General features: G+C 37.5%; 1 protein-coding gene across 1 annotated transcript; it reads left to right on the top strand.

Moving 5' to 3' along the window:
* Positions 1-13,263: 13,263 nt before the first annotated feature.
* On the top strand, positions 13,264-18,756 carry LOC113297448 (cellulose synthase-like protein D3). The gene is made up of 4 exons (XM_026545918.1): positions 13,264-13,702; positions 13,819-14,760; positions 15,607-16,417; positions 16,533-18,756. Exons 2-4 carry the CDS (start codon positions 13,835-13,837, stop codon positions 18,285-18,287), a joined length of 3,492 nt encoding a protein of 1,163 aa, XP_026401703.1. The 5' UTR covers positions 13,264-13,702; positions 13,819-13,834; the 3' UTR covers positions 18,288-18,756.
* Positions 18,757-19,208: the final 452 nt, after the last annotated feature.

The raw sequence follows: 19,208 nt of genomic DNA on the forward strand, positions 1-19,208 counted from the left end.
CGAGGTCCATATAACCCATATATTTTAAGATATCTCTTTACATATTAATCAAAATCTTTTATCGCTTTATTAATTACTTTCGGTTCTTAAATTTTGTTGCAGTTTTATAATCAATTTTAAACGTTTCCGCGGTGCTTCAGTTGATTGTCAGATATAAGTACGTTCCTTCGGGAAAAAAAATCATGCCTACTAAAAATTCATCAACGTGTTTGCATAAGATTTTTTTTCTTCTTATAGAACAATAAAGAAAAATTGGTTGTTGATTGGGATAAACTACAGGTTCACGATGTATATCTACAAGATGAATCTTCGTTTTTGTTTCAGTACATGAAGATCCATTTAGTTTCCATCAACGAAACAATAATTTCATCTTATTTTAATACATCATATTATTTCAGTGTTTCATATACTAAAGGTTTTGTACCTCATGTTTCTATATGGTATAATTTTTATTTTATTTTTGTGATATCAACTAATGTGTTTGAAGATTGTCATAAATGGGATATACATGCAGAACATCGTACCGCCAAGATTTGTGGCTGCATCTTCTCCAGCACAGGGAGAATGATGAAGCAAAATTTATCGAGATTAAATATATTATTTTGTAAAAAAAATTTGTTGTAATTATTACATGTATTTGGTTTGTTATTTTGTTAGAAAATTTTGGCAGTGACTAAATAAAACTCACATTTGGGTTAAATGTAATACTTACTAAATACAATCTCCTTAGATATGTAATTTACTTAATACAACCTGTGTTGCTTTTTACATATTTTTATATACAACCCAAGCATTGTTGACTTTTCCTTTCACTATATTTTTAGGACCGAGTTTATCAATTTTAATTTTTATCGACCTTCAAATCTAATCACCTAGCTTTTTTGAGAGACCACCACCAATCTAGAGAGCGAGTAGTGAATTAAATTTTCTACACTTTATTGAAGGAATCGTTTGAAGAATTGGCTAGAAACCTCTTGTTTTAAGACTACCTAGGATTGTTAGATTAATTGGACAATTAATCTAGTACCATTTTCTCTTATAGAACTTGAACCATATATTTATTGTAATATACTATTAGTTCTGTACACGAAAGATCTTAGAGAATCGACATTCTTCTTCTGATTCTTTCTTTGCCAGTCTTAATTAGTCGCCTCAAAATGCATATGTTTTAGTTAATTCATGAAGTACCCTTGTATTTTATTGATCACATGAAAACTAGACAGTAAACGAATCACTTTCAACGATCCTTCATGACCTCTTTCAACGCCAAATCATAGGCAGTGGAAATAATGGACCTTCACGGGATTCGTATATATGATCACTTACGATTCAGTGATTCACATCATCTAGAATTAATTTAAGTTATTTAGGATTTGAATAATAGACCTTAATTCATGGAAGAAGAAGGAAAAAGAGAAGTAGTTATTTATTTGTAGGCTATGACTAGTTTGACTTGACCTTTGTTTGGGTTGTATTTAGTTATTTTTCAAATTAAGAAAATGAATATTTTAAAAGTAAAATTTGAGATGTATTTAACCAAAGTGTGGTTAGTATTTAGTCACTGCCCAAATTTTTAGCAGAAAAATAATTTATTTTGGGATATATTATATAAGGTAATTAGAGGGTTAAAAGTTCATTTCAAGAGTTTTAAACTAGTGAGGAAAGTTGGTTAAAGGTAGTAGATGCCTTGGGAAACAACTTTTTAGGTTTTCGTTAAGTTTAATGTTTGTCTAGGAGAAGTTATATAAATAAGGAGTTCCAAAAACATAAATTAGTTTATTTTCTATAAACTTGTTTGAAAAGACGAGGGTACCGAAATATACCTCAATCTAAAACTTTTCCATCTATATGTCATTTCTCCGAAAGTGATTGTTTATGGACTGAGTCGAGACAATACAACTAATCGGTTCACACTTCGTGTGATCGTCTATGGATACGAGATCGAGACAATACGACAACAAGATAACTTGTGTGATTTACTATGGATACAAGATCGAGACAATACAACAACGAAGTATGTTTACTTGATAAAAGGTTCGGACTTAACCAAACACAATAGGATTGCTATCAAGTAAATAAGAATTAACGTTTGTGTAATTTACTTTAAATTATAATAACAACAATTATAATTGCGGAAAATATAAGTAAATGACACAACAAGATTTTGTTAACGAGGAAACCGCAAATGCAGAAAAACCCCGGGACCTTGTCCAGAATTGAATACTCTCAGGATTAAGCCGCTATATAAAATCAAACCAACTTCGTATAATTGAGACCAAGCAACTAAACCTATAGTTCACCTAGTTCCGTTTGTATCCCCGCGCCTCCAACTTACAATAAGTTACGCACTTGGAACAATTCCTTTGGTTTGTATTCCAAACAGTAAAGGAACAACAAATTTGTTCGGTAACAACTCTTTTCAATCAAGTGATATGAGTTTGACAAAAGACTCTTCCGTTTATCCCAATAAAATCCTTTGTCAGGTCCTTAGATCTATCTAATAACAATTAACAAAGTAATTATCTTTTGTAATCAATACATTTAATCACAAATAATTGTATTGATGCCGATCTACTCAACTAATAAATCAAATCTATGAGAAAGATAAACCGACTATAGTTGGATCATCTTTACCCGAAACAAGTTTTGTGCACACCAAAGATTATGAACCCAAATCAGAAATCTTCTTCGTCTTTAAATCTTCTTAGATCTTCAATCGCACACAGAACGGAGTCTGTTAACGATGGATTATCACAAGACGTCTTTAGATCTACAAACAGTCTAAACATCCCCGTCGAAACTTCGATCTAGTTTGAGTGAATCTTATATCACAAGAGAAGATTCTCAAGCATAAACAAACTAGGTACTATCAAATTTCAACAACCGTTAGTCAAACAAATCAATCGAAAAACAAAATATAAACTGCAATTATCTAGTTTCCAACCAACGGTAGTAATAGAGCTTCTCAATCCTAAAGAAGTCTTTAAACCGAGCTGCCGTAAGAGATTTTTCCTAATTAGGTTACTTTCCTCTCCGAATATGCGGCTCCACCAGTAACAACACAACTAGGTAGTTTTGATGGCTCTGAGGATTAGTTTGCTCGAAATGAAAACTTCAATATTTATAGACCAAGAAAGTTTGGGCACCAAGGAATTTCCAAAACTGAAAATGTTCTCAAGATATGCAATATATTACCAAATTCAGTTTCCATAATTCCTGGAAATGCACTGTCCAACTATTGAACGAAATCTCTTAGAAAATCTCCAACTAGTAAATGCACATTACTAATTTTTATTTTCCAAATATAAAATTAAAAACCTTAACTAAAAGATTCTCAATTTATTTTTCGATCCGGGATTCTCCTTTAGCTATTAAGGAATATCTTTGAACAATAAAAGATAAGCGTTACTGCACATGTTCAAAGTATGTCAACATCTTTACTTTGTAAGTCCTTTTTCATACTTACAATTTTGAAACCGATTTGCCACACTTCCAAACAAGTTTAGAATTGTTTCATCCGACTTCCAAGAACTACGTGATTGATTATCCTATCAATTCACCAAACATGGGTTTCACGGTTCTACCAAAACAAGTTTCGGTTCCACCTCCATTTGAGTACTATAATTAGTCACGCTAGTTACCAAAACTTGGTTGACTAGGTACTAGGATCGGTTCCCACATATATATGGTATCTAATTTGTATATGGTGCACATGTCCATAGGATCGGTTCCCAATGTCTAAAAACGTGTTGCACATGTTCATAGGATCGATTCCCAATAACTAGAAACTTGTTGCACCTCTTACAAGGATCGATTCCCCTTTTGTGATCGATTACATCTCTTACTAGGATCGGTTCCCCTTTTCCTAGAGTTGGTCATACCAATTACAACAAATCGATCATACCATCTCAGGTGATTACTTAAGATCGGTTTCACTAATAAAAATCGTACCAATACAAAAGTCAGGCCTTGTGAATAGTTTTACCAAGAACATAAGCAAGTCATGAGCAGTTATACTAAACACACATATTGGTAATTCAAAAGATTTCCAATGAATAACAATACCAATAAGCCTAGCGATTTCCCTTTCGATTCATAAAACAAGTTTATGAATTGTACTTCCTTTAAACGAATGTAAAAACATTGTTTCCTAAGACGAAATCTTCACCCATACCCATACATAATCACAATAGCATTCGTACGATTATGTCGATGTCTTATATACGAAGTTCAAAAGATAAGTGTTATACTTCGTATTGTATTCCTTAATACTATGTCTAACTAGAGTATGATCATTCATAGCTTCGCAGTTATGTTTTTAATATGCACGACTTGAAAGATACGTTAGGGAATGAAACAGTTCAAGTCAAATATTACTAACCTCAAGTGGAAGGATGATGTCATCGTTGTAGCTCCTTACTTCTTTACATTCTTCAAGCCTTCACGTAATACTTGCAATGTCTCATATCATAATACTTTCAAGCTAACCTATACGAAGTTGACTCTAATATATAATCAAGCGGCTCTTTAAATGAGTTTTGGTTCACTAAAATATGACAACCAAACTTGACATACCAACGCTTGGCCGGTTCAACCGAGTTATCCTCTAACATTGTTGACTTTATTGATTTTGATTTTTATTTATAGTTGATTTAAACCGAGGTCTAAATATTAATTTTATATCTATAATCGTTATTCGTAGTGAATTAACGAGGTCGGGATAATCCGTAAAGTTTAGGAAATCCATTTGAAGATCAACTAACTTCTATCAATCTTAGTTATTCCTTTATTGGTTACTTTCAATTTTTAAAATTTCACTGCTATTTTATCATCAATTTTAAACGTTTATGTGCTACATCAATTTCTTTTAGTGCATATTTAGTAATGGGTCAAAAATATCTTATGCGGACCTTCATTTGTGAAGGTTTTCATATTTGGCACTAATATGACATTTTTGAATGAAAATAATCTCCAATAGTTAGGATATTAATTTCGGCAAAAAAAAAAAACATACATGATAAACATAAAAAATACTTATTCAATATATTTTGTTACTCCGAAATCACATTTATCGTAAATAAAAACGACATTGTGGAATTTGTTGGAGGTCTGACTAAAAATCTAGTCAAAACTTATTTTTTATACATTTTCTAATCTATGTCATAACTCCTATATAGTATCTCCAATAATTAGAGAAAAGTTTTAAATTTAGATATCAAACTAGATCCGAAAGAGTTATGAATTTAAGTTACACCTTTTTCCATTTTTATTTCTAAAAAATAATTATTAAAACTTGAAATTGTATTTGAAATTGGAAACTGATTATCTAAAAGAAATGCGGAAGTAATAAATGTCGGCATTCTTATCCATTGTTGGTTATGAGCTTTACTTTTCCTTGTTTCCTTAGCCAAGATATCTGCAACTTCTATTCTTGAACAAAATACCCAAAAGAAAGAAAATCACAGGGTTGCAGAATCTTCATTGCTTCAAAGACTATAGCCGGATTCCTCCATTATAGGTTTACTTGCTTTATCCTGTGAAAAAAGTATTAACCACTGGAAATCACCTTTTATCAAGAATTGCTTAATGTTCATACTTTTAGCTCATCATGCTACTTTCTAACAAGCTCAGATCTTCTGCTCCTCTGCACTGGTGGTATTCATGGTCTCAGATTTATCTTGGATAACTGCACATGGATCAAAACGATGTATTGGACTAAGTTTATACTAACTAGCAAGAGAAATTGAATCAACCGAAGAAGCATCAAAATAATATTAGATTGATTTATCGGTGATCTTGTCCATCTTTGATCAATGGTAGAAACTGTTATTTCCCCCCTCTCTCCTCTTTCACTCTTCTTCACAGAGAAAAGAGAACTTCTCACCGGCAACTCTTCCGGCTCAGATCTGGTCTTCTTTGGGCCGGTTCTGAGCGGGATTTTCTTTACCTTCTCTTGTTTTAAGTTAGATCTTTGATCTTAGCTATTTTTATTATGGTTTTCTCTTATCTTTTGGTAAGTTTGTACACCCTTATGGTGTTTTATCTCCTCTATTACAAAGGTTTATCTCGGTTTTAATGGTCGTTCATGTGTTTTAAGATCACTTGAGATGATTTTCAACGACGAAAACTTCATCATTGTTAGCTCCGGCGATGGAATCTTCACCAGAATCTTCATCATCTATTTATCTGGCGACGGAAACTTCATGATTGATGCTTTTGACGATGAAATCTTCATCACAAATTTTAAGAAATTTGAGCAAATCACTCCAACTTTTGGAGTACATCTTTACGAAGGAGATAAACAAACAGAATGCGTCGGATACACTTTCGAGAAAAACCATTATTCCTCCGACTTGATCGGTTCTTATTCATGCTTGTATTTGTTCTACACCAGCAATCCTTCTCTTTCTCTTGTCGCATTTCTCGGCATACTTGTACGGCGTGTCTATTTGTATTTTCTTAATTTTAATTTTAAACCAGTTGTAACCTTGAATTTCCATCAATGAAATGGTTCTTTACATCAAAAATAAATAAATGAAGATTTAAATAGGATCTTCCCATAGAATTTTTTATACCCACGGTTAAAAATGCTCTTAAGATCTCTATCATTGGAGATAAAATTATAAGAATATAGGATCTTAAATCTTACGGTCCGCGAGTTATAACCCCAAAGATGTCACTATCCATATACAAAAACTCCAACAAAACAAATTGTTCACAAAAACCCCATTTAATATAAACTGTCTATATTACCCTTCTAGTTTATATCACCCCAACAAAAACAAAAATCAACCACACTTTAATTCTTATTATATTGTCACCCCCAACAAGAAATAAACAACCACCAATAAGCATCGCCTCCACCGATAACCACCGCCACCACTTCCGACCACCGCCGCCACCGCCACCCCACACCCCCACCCGACCGCAACTACCGCACCCCCTCCGACCACGCCAACCGCACGTTCCGCCACCGCCACCGACCACCGCCCGCCCTGCGACCACCCCCGCCACCACCACCCCACCCCCACCCCATCCGCCGTCGCCACTGACCACTACTCCCGCCGCCGCCGCCACCGACCACCACCGCTGCGCCGCCGCCCGCCACCACCCGACCCACGCACCGTCACCCCGCCCGCTGCCCCCACCATACCAACCCACCACGCCCGCCACCGGACCAACCCACCCACCGCTCCGCCGCCGCCGCCACCGATACTGCGCAATTGCACCACCACCGCCAGCCACCCTACCATCCAGCACCACCATTGTCGACCACTACCGCCACCACCTCCGACCACCACCACCACCACCGATACTACGTAATTGCACCACCAATACCAGCCACCCTACCATCCAGCACCACCACTGTCGACCACCGCCGACCAAAACCAGCACCACGACCGCCCACCACCACCACCTCCCAAAAATACGATGAAACCAATTTTCCCTTCTTCCTGTAGTAAAGAAGTTTCATCAACTTTATTCATCCCAAGAGCAGTCCTTAATGTCTCCATCTTTCTCTCCTTTCTAGCATCAATTTGATGGGTCTGACTGAGTACCTGACACCCTGAATCAAACACAAGCAGTTCCAACATATCAGTAATAAGATATAAGAATATTGGCCAACAAGAATAGAATAGTTACTTTTCTCTTTCCATATGCTCAAGTCATCTCAAGTAGGTACTCGGAAATTAAAAAGAGCATGTTTTAGGGAGATGCCTCCTTCATTTACGCTGCACACAAGTGTCGGTGCAGGAGTCAAAAGAGGGCCACACTGTGGTACTTATACAAGTTTTCAAGTTCAACAGGGGCACCTAGTCTAACCACTCTAACCATAGATGATAACTATCAGATTGAACTGCAAAATATGACTTTGAAATGTATGCATGGCAGCTCAACATTAACAATCACACAGCAACCACAAGCTCAACATTAGAAATGTGTGATCTATTTCTGCTGCGCTTATTTTCATTTCAACATCCACAACTGGAGAAGAAATGTTGCAGTTGTCTTGGATACAGCAACATCACAACAACACAGATCCATGCTCTATGATACAAACACATATTATCAACTGCCAGCACCACCACTGCCGACCACCGCCGACCATCACCGACTAAAACCAACAACATCGCCAACACCCGCCGACGACCACCACCACCACTGACCAAAAATTAGATAAAACCAATTTTGGTTTCATCATAAATACGATGAAACCGATTATGGTTTCATCATAAATATGATGAAACCATAATTGGTTTCATCAGAATTCGTCAGTAGCTGCACTTCATTTAAGCTTCATTTCTTCTCTAGTTTACAGCATCATCTCTTGTAACACAGCTCTACATAAAAACAGCTTTACTTTCAGGCAAAACCCAGCTGCACTATCCACCTTCAATTGCTTCAACTCCAGCTGCACTATCCATCAGGCCCTATTCTTTGCATCTTAACCTGCACTTTCAATTCCAACCCTATAATCCACAACTCCACAATACTTTCCTGCTTTTCCTAGCATTCATCTATTTGTGAATCTTCTCAATCATTCATTCAAGCCAACATCATTGTATCAACAACCTCATTCTATTTTTTCAACCACCAGGCCATCAATTCAATTTATTTCTTTCTTCAGTCACAGCCTTTGTCCATCAAACCAACACTGCCATCTTCTATTCCATTTCCTTGTCTGCAACACAGACCAACACCATTTCAGTCGCCTGCACAACCCCATTTGCATATACCACCTGCAGCTGCTCAGGTAACCTGCAATTCATTCATATACAACACCAATTGCATTTCAAACTCAGGCCACTTCCACCTGCATCTCTTTGCTGCCTCAAAAACCTGTTAACAATCATACAGCAACCACAAACTCATTGCACAACATCCACAACTTACTCATTGCAACATCTCATATTCAAGCTTCTGCCATTCTCCAACTCCATTGCACCAAAACCATCTCTAAATCCTCCATCTACTGAATCTTCTCTATGACAAACTCTATCCAAGAGCCTAACCCATAGCACCATCAGTTCACATACATCACATAATTCTTCAGTTATAGAAACCCCCACTTCAATTCAATCATCATCCTCTTCCATACTTCGATTTCAGGAAAAACCTGTTCATAAATTCATCACAACAAGACCTCGATTTCATATCAAATTCGTCGTGGTAGCAGCAACTGGTTCTGCAACTTCATCATCACCACCAGCTACAACTTCAGTTCTTCTGCTTCTTCCTTGTAAGCCTTCTCTCAACCATAAATTCCTCCAAGTCAATAAATCCTTACAGTAACAATCAAAATCAAATTCTCAAGAATAAAAACCAACGAAATGTCAAACAAAACGAAATCTGGTATCCAATTCAATTGAAAAATTAGTGAAATGATAAGATTTTTTAATACTTCAAAACTTCAAATTATCATTCTAAATCCACCGTTTCTCCCAACACGAGCATATCGTCATCGGTAGTTCATTTCCACCATGGAATCAATTCCTAGATCTAATTCCTAGACCTTGTTAGAAACATCACCACTCCATCATCCCTTCCTTGAAAAATCGATCTCAATCATCAATTCGTCACCAACCCATCTCTGTTCTTCAACTGAAGTTAAAATCGCAACACTAATTTCAACAATTAAGGGTTAAGGGAACGAAGGTGGTGATGGAATTGAAGGAGGCGGACGAAGGTGGTGGTGGTGGTGAGATACGAAGGTGCTAGTGTGGTCGGGGAAGCATAAAGTTTCTGCTGGTGAGATCTGGTATCGCTGCTGGTGGTGATGGTGGTGGGGAGAAGGAGAGAAAGAAAGAAGAAAAAAGAAAGGAGAGAAGACGAAGATGAAGAAGCGTACGTTTGGGTTTTTTCAAAGTAAAAAAATTAAATTTGCTAATTATTATTTGAGCTGGGATTTTTGTGTCACTATTTAGTGAAACTGATTTAATTTATTAAAATTAATATGGATGGTTTTTTTGTTCTTTTAAGTTGGTCACCTAAGGGTTTTGTCACTAGTTTTATAAATCTTATTGGAAAACAAAAATTAAGACATCTTATTGGAAAACAAAAATTAAGACATCTTATTGGAAAACAAAAATTAAGACATCTTAAAGGGGTATCAAACTTCTCAGATGAGCTCGAATCTGCTAGAACCGTGCATCGTTTTTTTTGTGCATCGCCAAGCACTAGAGCACATGTTGGGGTAGCTAAGGGCATGTCCGTCACTTAAATTTTCAAATATTATATAATTCCTACGAGCGCTTATTCTCTGCAAATTTCCTGCATTAACGGCACGACACCGCCAAGGTCTCCATGTGAATACGTGATGGATGTCTCCCTCACACGTGCTGATTCAAATCTTTTCTTCGTGCGACTGCAACTTTAGGCATTCCTCCCCTACCCCACCAACACCCTATGTGGGTCCCAGATCAGCACATTAAGAGCCCGCGTCTTCCAAACTCTTTTGATCGCCGCGATCACGACAGATCCCATGGTATGTCTAAGTGGCCCGCGGTTGAGTGTAGCGCAACTCGTAAATTGTTCCAGGAGACAAAAACACTTCCTATGAAACCTGCACTTATATATTTTTGTAATAAAATTACGAGTTCCACGGTTCGACCAGACAGGCCATGTAGACATGGTGTGGTGGTACAAGTAAAACCGTACTAGACACGGTGTGAGACCACGTTCCCCGCACTTCAGCATTGTAATTTGCAGCTGTTTTTACACTATCTTTTTCAGCTGATAGATACTCCCTCCGTTACTTTTTAATAGGTTTGTTTGGTTTTTAGAGAAAATTAAGAAAATTAAAAGAACCAATCATTGAAAGTGGTCCTCATGATACTTGTCAATGACAGAAGTGAAGTGAAATGGTCCCCATGACACTTGTCAGCAAAAAAAGTAAGTGAAATGGTCCACATGACACTTGTCATAAAAAGAAGTTAAGAGAAAAATGGTCTCACAAAACCAAAATAACATTTGACTTTCCCAATTAGGAAACCGACTTTTATTTTTGAAATATTTATTTATAGAAACCAGCCTATTAAAAAATAACGGAGTGAAGTATATTCTTTTTTTCTTTCTTGATAGGTACTGGAATTTCTGTCAATTAGTTGTTGTGTAATATTTTTACTTGTTGGCAGAATTTCACTTGTGAATTGTGATACTGTTACTAACTGTTTCTTTTTGGGGTAAAACAGAACAAATGTTATTAACTGTGTCTTAATTCCTCTTTAACCAATACAGGAAATGCGACTAAAAGGAAATGGTGTTTAGCTTATAAAATGAGTTGTTTTTCTGCTTTTGAGACGATACCCTTACTAGTGCCTTTTGTCTTTAAGTTATCGTGCAGTCCATAACTTAGTGTGTAGTTGTTATTATCATGACATCGCTGACAAAGTCTTCTTTTTTGTGTTTAATCTCGTATAGTCAAAGGTTAAGGGAAACAAGGAGTATATTGTGTTGGACAATCTGCAGAAAGATGAAAAGAAAGTCGAAAGTTATTGGTGGAAGAAGAAAACAACTAGTAGCAGTATCCAAAGAATGGATGAGCAGTTAATTCTTTTAGGAGACTCGATTAGATCTCTAATCTCTAAAGTTGAAAACAGGCCCATAATTTTACCCGTAGTTGTTTTTTCTTTTCTTTTGATAATGGAACACTCGGCGTATGATCTAGTTTGTCTTAAACATACCTGACCTCTTCAGGTTTGCTCAGTCTCGAAAGAACAATTCATTGGATAGAATCAAAAGGCCTGTGCATTTCAATTCATCACTGTACGTCAGTATTCTTTCCCCGTGACACTTTTACTTGAAAACCTTTTAATTATGGCAAGAATGTTGATAATAGAAAGCGAGCCGAAACCTTATCTTGGGGAATGTCGTTTCCCAGTCATGGAAACCTTAACTCACATTCCTTACACTGTGAAGAAATCCAAGGGCAGCCCTCCGGGATATTTGTAGGGGGTGCGGTAAAAGGTGGGGTCCATCATTTTTTTTCTCTCACACCAAAATCACGGTGTACATCACGGTGTTCTTTTTCGGTACACAAAACATTTTCGTTACTTACTCGGTTGGCTCAGTCTCCGAAGAACAATTCATTTAATCAAATTTTGATGTCTTTGCATATTCAAAGTAGGTATTACAAAATGCGGGTAGTAATTGGACTCTACATACTAGTTTGAATGTTCAATATTTCTCTCTCCTCTCTCTCACTTCTTCTTCTTCTCCAACAAAACCATCAAAAACAACCATTCTCTGCTCAGATCTAGTCCAAAAATGGACTAGATCTTAGCAGATTTCTTCATTTTTCCTTGCTTTCTAGTTTAATTAGTAGATTAGTTTGGTTTTTATTATATTTTCTATTTATCTACACCATTTTGGTGGTTTTATCTACTTTTTTTAGGTTTATCTTCGCTTTAATGGCGATTCTTGGTTATTGTGTTGGATTTTAAGATCAATAGTGATGCTCTCCAACGACGAAATCTTCATCTTGGTTGTCTCCGGCGACGAAATCTTCATCGGAATCTTCATCATCAACTTATCCGACGACGGAATCTCGATAGGTGGTATTTTTGACGACAGAAGCTTCATCACTAGTTATAAGAGTTTTGAGCAAATCACTCCTACTTTGGGAGCATTTCTTTCTAAAGAAGAAAAACAAACTAAATGGTTGGAATTTAATTCCGAGAAAAACCATCATTCTTCCGATTTAATCGGATCTTATTCATACTTGTATTTGTCTTACTCCGGTAATCCTTCTCTTTCTCTTGTCGGATTTCTCGGTATTGTACTCTTACAGTATGTTCTTGTCACTTTGTATTCTCTTATTTTCGATCTTAAACTCATTGTAATCTTGAAATCTCATTAATGAAAAGGTTCCTTGATTAAAAAAAAAAACAACAACAAACAAACAAAGTAGGTATTACCAAATAGTCAAATATTATGGATCGCAAATTAACAAAACACACACGGCATGTTCAAAAGTGAAAATGACAAACACGCGAAAAAGACCCTCTCTTTTGTTTTTCGACCGTTCAGAGGAATATCTTTCCCCCACCACCACCCCCCACTCCCGAAATTTCAAAGAAAACCAAAGGTCACTTCCGGAAAATTAAATTTAACACGCAAAAAAACTTTGCCGGAACAAGAGCATGGGGGGCTAGTAAACAGAAACACAGCCATAATACAGCACATTATCCGCATCAGCAGAATACAAAGTGTCAACGCGTCTCTCAAACTACATTTTATTTTCCTGTCTTTTTCCTTCCTTTCTTAGTATTTTAAATCTTCTATTTACCACCTAAATCAAGGACTTCTTTTTTTCTTTCTTGTAAGAAGAAGAAATAAAAACCCTAGTTCCTCTCCTTCTCATTTCCAGGAACAGAAAAAGAGAACTCTTTAAAGAAATCAGAAAAGTTTCACTGTTTCTGGAGAGACGGCATTGTTTGAAAGTTTCAAGTGTATTAGGTTTTTGAAAATGAAGGCTTGAGAGAAGCTTAGCTACTGGGACTGTAGTAGCTTGTTATGATGAAGAAGATTAGATGACTTGGTCTATTTCACCAAAGTTGAAGTCGAGTACAGCCTGATTACATCTCATACAAATTTCAAAAAGTTTTTGAAAAAATCTCTTTTAAGGTCTGGGTATTTAGGTGATTACGTCTCCTACAAATTCAAATATTTTTAAGTAGATCTTCACCAAATAAATTTTTCGGTGAGTAATGAAATCGCTAATTAAGAAGAATTTATGTTTTGATGATCAAGCTATTTCTTTAGGTAGATCTGTTTTGTTTTTCATAAATTTGAATTTTGTATTCGGAAATTTTGCAGGTTTTGATAGGTGAAAATGGCGTCGAGATCGTTTAAAGCGAGTCGATCATCAGTATCGAATTCGTCGGATTTTCAAGAATCACAGCATAATAATAATGGCAGACCTCCTATGCCTCAACAAACTGTAACGTTTGGTAGAAGAACATCATCAGGAAGGTATGTTAATTACTCAAGGGATGATTTAGATAGTGAGCTTGGAAATAGTGAGCTCGGAAATGCTGAGTATTTAAACTATACAGTTCATATACCACCAACACCTGATAATCAACCAATGGATCCATCGATTTCACAAAAAGTGGAAGAACAGTATGTTTCTAATTCGTTATTTACTGGTGGATTTAATAGTGTGACTCGAGCTCATCTTATGGATAAGGTAATTGATTCTGAAACTAATCATCCACAAATGGCTGGATCCAAAGGATCAGCGTGTATGATTCCTGGTTGTGATGGAAAGGTTATGAGTGATGAACGTGGATTAGATATACTTCCTTGTGAATGTGATTTCAAGATATGTAGGGATTGTTATGTCGATGCTGTCAAAGGAGGAGATGGAATTTGCCCAGGTTGCAAAGATCCTTATAAGAGTACTGATTTAGATGAATTGGGTGTTGTGGACGGTGCACGACAGCTTCCCATGCTACCAGGTGGAGAAGGAGGTGGAAGTGGGATGTCCAAAATGGGACGGAGGTTGTCTTTAATGAAGTCAACTAAATCTGTGTTGATGAGAAGTCAGACTGGTGAATTTGACCATAATCGATGGTTGTTTGAGACAAAAGGAACATATGGGTACGGGAATGCTATATGGCCAAAAGATGGTAGTGGGTATGACGGGAAAGATGATGAGGATGGTGTTCATCATGAGCCTAGAGAACTTGCTAGCAAACCATGGAGGCCACTTACTAGGAAACTGAAGATCCCAGCTGCTGTTCTCAGTCCATATAGGTATAAGTTATAATCATTATATTAGATAGCATTGCCAATTTTTGTTTTTTTTTTTGTTTTTTTTTTGCGATTATATCTTTCGGTGTTGAATTGACTTAATTTGATAATCTATAGTATTTCTCATTGTTTATCATACTGTTGTTTTGTCATGATTGAGTGGGAAAAGTGGACAGCACAAGAAAAGGGGAATTAGAAAATGAATCATTATAAGATTGGTCTGTCTTGGCCCTTACTTTTCCTTTGTTCCTCTGTGTATTAGGCTCATAAAGTGGGATCAATGGGGTTGATTTATATTGTATCATTTAACCGGATTATGATCATAGTTAAAATTCTGCGCTGGTTAAGATACTGATAAATCATCAGCCCTGAAGTTGGGTCTTCATTGATAGTTATTAGAAGTTGTATATGGGGATCCTGAACTTGAGCCAATATTTTAACTAGATATTAATGAGTGGGCCCAAATCGTAATCTAGCTTTGTAGCTTTTATAGATCGTCAGCCAGAGATCATTTGGGTCAGTGTTGAGTAGGTGTTTAGTCATACTAACTAGTATTTCTGTAATATCATCCATTCCAAAGAACCTGATCGTATCATTTATTCCTTGAAACCTCTTATCATGGATGAGTTCGTTTTCTAAACGTCTGTATCAGTTGATTCTCTCTTGTTTTCGTAGTTTGATCTGTTAACTATGCATCTTGATTTAAATGTGCGCATCTTTGTTCCGATCTGATGGTTTAGAATTGTCGTTAAGGATGGTTTCTGCGGAGAACCTGTATAAGGTCCTTTATTGGCACTTCGGACTATTTCTGTAAGATATTGTTTAACGGATTTTATTAACTTGTGTCAGGCTGCTAATTGTTGTGCGAGTAGTTGTTCTTGCACTTTTTCTTCAGTGGAGAATAAAAAATCCAAATACTGATGCCATTTGGTTATGGGGAATGTCCATTGTCTGTGAGCTGTGGTTTGCCTTGTCTTGGCTACTTGACCAGCTTCCTAAGCTCTGCCCGATCAACCGTTCGACGGATCTTGCTGTTCTTAGAGATAAGTTTGAAACACCTACGATCAACAATCCCACAGGAAAATCTGACTTGCCTGGGATAGATATTTTTGTCTCTACCGCAGATCCTGAGAAAGAGCCTCCTCTTGTCACTGCAAACACTATTCTTTCTATCCTTGCTACTGATTACCCAGTTGAAAAGCTTGCTTGTTACGTTTCTGATGATGGAGGTGCCTTACTAACCTTTGAGGCCATGGCAGAAGCTGCAAGTTTTGCCAACATGTGGGTTCCATTCTGCCGTAAGCATAATATCGAGCCTAGGAATCCTGAGTCGTATTTTAGTTTGAAGAGAGATCCTTACAAGAATAAGATGCGCGCAGATTTTGTTAAGGACCGAAGAAGAATGAAGCGGGAGTATGATGAGTTCAAGGTTAGGACCAATGGTCTACCTGAATCTATTCGTCGCCGTTCTGATGCCTATCATGCTAGAGAGGAGATCAAGGCTATGAAGCTCCAGAGACAGAACAGAAATGATGAGGAGCCTGTTGAAAGTGTAAAGATCCCAAAAGCCACTTGGATGGCAGATGGAACCCATTGGCCTGGCACTTGGATGATTCCTGGATCTGAGCACTCTAAGGGTGATCATGCTGGAATTATTCAGGTAATGTATATATACATATATATATTTTTCCATTCTTTAGATGAACCGATCAACCTTTTCGACCTATTTTTTATCTTAAACATTTTCTGACAAAAACTAACTTAACCATCTACAGGTTATGTTGAAGCCCCCCAGTGATGAACCATTACGTGGAACTGTAGATGAAACTAACATCCTTGATGTTACTGAAGTTGACATCCGTCTTCCTTTACTAGTCTATGTTTCTCGTGAGAAGCGCCCTGGCTACGACCACAACAAGAAAGCTGGTGCCATGAATGCCCTTGTGAGAGCCTCTGCCATCATGTCCAACGGTCCCTTCATCCTCAACCTTGACTGTGATCATTACATTTACAACTCGCAAGCAATGAGGGAAGGCATGTGCTTCATGATGGACCGCGGAGGGGACCGCATATGTTACGTTCAGTTCCCACAGAGGTTTGAAGGTATCGACCCATCTGATCGGTATGCCAACCACAATACGGTCTTCTTTGATGTCAATATGCGAGCACTTGATGGTCTTCAGGGCCCTGTTTATGTTGGCACTGGTTGCCTCTTTCGTAGAATTGCTCTTTATGGGTTCGACCCACCCCGCGCAAAGGAACGTACTAATGGTTGCATAAGCTGGTGCTTTCCTCGTAAGAAGAGAGTTTCTGTTTCTTCCAACTCTGAAGAGCACCGAGCCCTTAGGATGGGCGACGATGATGAAGATGAGATGAACCTGCAATTGCTTCCAAAGAGGTTTGGCAATTCAACTTTCCTTCTTGATTCAATACCAGTTGCAGAATATCAAGGCCGTCCGCTTGCAGATCACCCAGCAGTGAAAAATGGTCGTCCTTCGGGTGCGCTCACTCTTCCTAGAGAGCTTCTCGATGCATCCACAGTTGCGGAAGCAATCAGTGTTATCTCTTGCTGGTACGAAGACAAAACTGAGTGGGGTGACCGTGTTGGGTGGATTTATGGCTCTGTTACAGAAGATGTGGTGACTGGGTACAGGATGCACAACAGAGGATGGAAATCAGTTTATTGTGTTACCAAACGTGATGCTTTCCGTGGAACAGCCCCTATTAATCTTACCGATAGGCTTCATCAAGTCCTTCGATGGGCTACTGGTTCAGTTGAAATCTTCTTTTCACGTAACAACGCCTTCCTTGCGAGCCCTAAGATGAAGTTTCTGCAGAGGATTGCATATCTCAATGTTGGAATTTACCCGTTTACTTCCTTCTTTCTCATCGTCTACTGCTTCTTACCAGCTTTATCCCTTTTCTCTGGTCAATTCATTGTTCAGTCACTTAGTGTGGTTTTCCTCACTTACCTTCTCATCATCACCATTACACTTTGCCTGCTAGCCATACTCGAGATCAAGTGGTCAGGAATTGAACTTGAGGAGTGGTGGAGGAATGAACAGTTCTGGTTGATTGGAGGAACAAGTGCTCATCTTGCTGCAGTTATCCAAGGATTACTTAAAGTGGTCGCTGGAATTGAGATTTCTTTCACTTTGACATCAAAATCTGGTGCCGATGATGTTGATGATGAGTTTGCTGATCTTTATGTCGTCAAATGGACGTCTCTTATGATACCACCTATAGTGATCATGATGACCAACTTGATAGCAATCGCCGTAGGTTTCAGCAGGACAATTTACAGTACCATACCACAGTGGAGTCGTCTTATTGGTGGTGTGTTTTTCAGTTTCTGGGTCCTGGCACATCTGTACCCATTCGCTAAAGGTCTAATGGGAAGAAGAGGAAGGACACCCACAATCGTGTTTGTCTGGTCAGGTCTCATTGCTATTACCATCTCTCTTCTTTGGGTTGCTATTAAGCCTCCAGAAGGCAGCACTGAGATCGGAGGATCTTTCACATTCCCTTGATTCATTTATCGTCAACAATATCAAGTCAGCTAACTTCCTCTCACATTTTGAGGTAAGAATTTGGTTTTTGATCGTCAAAAACACTATTCTTGTTTATTTTTTTTCCAAGGAATCATCTTTAGTGGTAGTAAGTTGTTTTGATGGACCAGAAGAAATGTTCATTGTGCTTTAATCATCAATCCATTGCCATGTTTCTGGCGAGCAATTCAAAAACTCCAGTAAGCTGCTGAGAAAAATGGAAGCCCGGAATCAATCTTACATCATCACCAATCAGACAACCAGGATTTTTGTTCTTTCTCTTTCCTTATTTTTTTTTGCGTTTCTTCTTCTTCTTCTTTTTCTTGTTGTCTGAAGTTCTCATTTGGGGGCAATTGGTAAGTACAGTATGAACTAATGAGCTATACACACAATTCATATGCATTCATTGGTAATTCGGTTAAATGTGACAATCGAAAATTAAAATTCGGTACTGGTAATCGTCTTGTTTTCACCTTTTTAGACATTGATAACACACATTTTAGTTAATCCTTCTCAAACGATGCCAAAAATGAATGGGAAGGAAGCAAAGTGTTGTAACACTTTGTCCTGCAGAAATTGTAAGAAATGGATGCCTGTTGACAGGTTAGGTCTGCATCTGTAATGAAATGCCTGGCAAGTGATCAACGATTCTGTTGGATTGAGGAGCTTATTTGCTCTTACAGTTTCTTTGAGGCCTTGTACAAAAGTAAAAGAATATCTACAGGATGGACTACGGGTAAATTAAAAGTTAATTCGGGCTTACGTAACAGCCCTCTTAGTCTTCAGTTTTTTGGGGGGTTGATTGAATTTTTCCAGGGTTGAGTGATTCTTTCATTATGAAATCCATTCCATACTTCGAATATGAATCCCTTTCCATATGGTTCCTGAAATCCATTCTATATT

Source organism: Papaver somniferum, chromosome 7 (assembly GCF_003573695.1).
Source record: "Papaver somniferum cultivar HN1 chromosome 7, ASM357369v1, whole genome shotgun sequence".
NCBI classification, from domain to species: domain Eukaryota; kingdom Viridiplantae; phylum Streptophyta; class Magnoliopsida; order Ranunculales; family Papaveraceae; genus Papaver; species Papaver somniferum.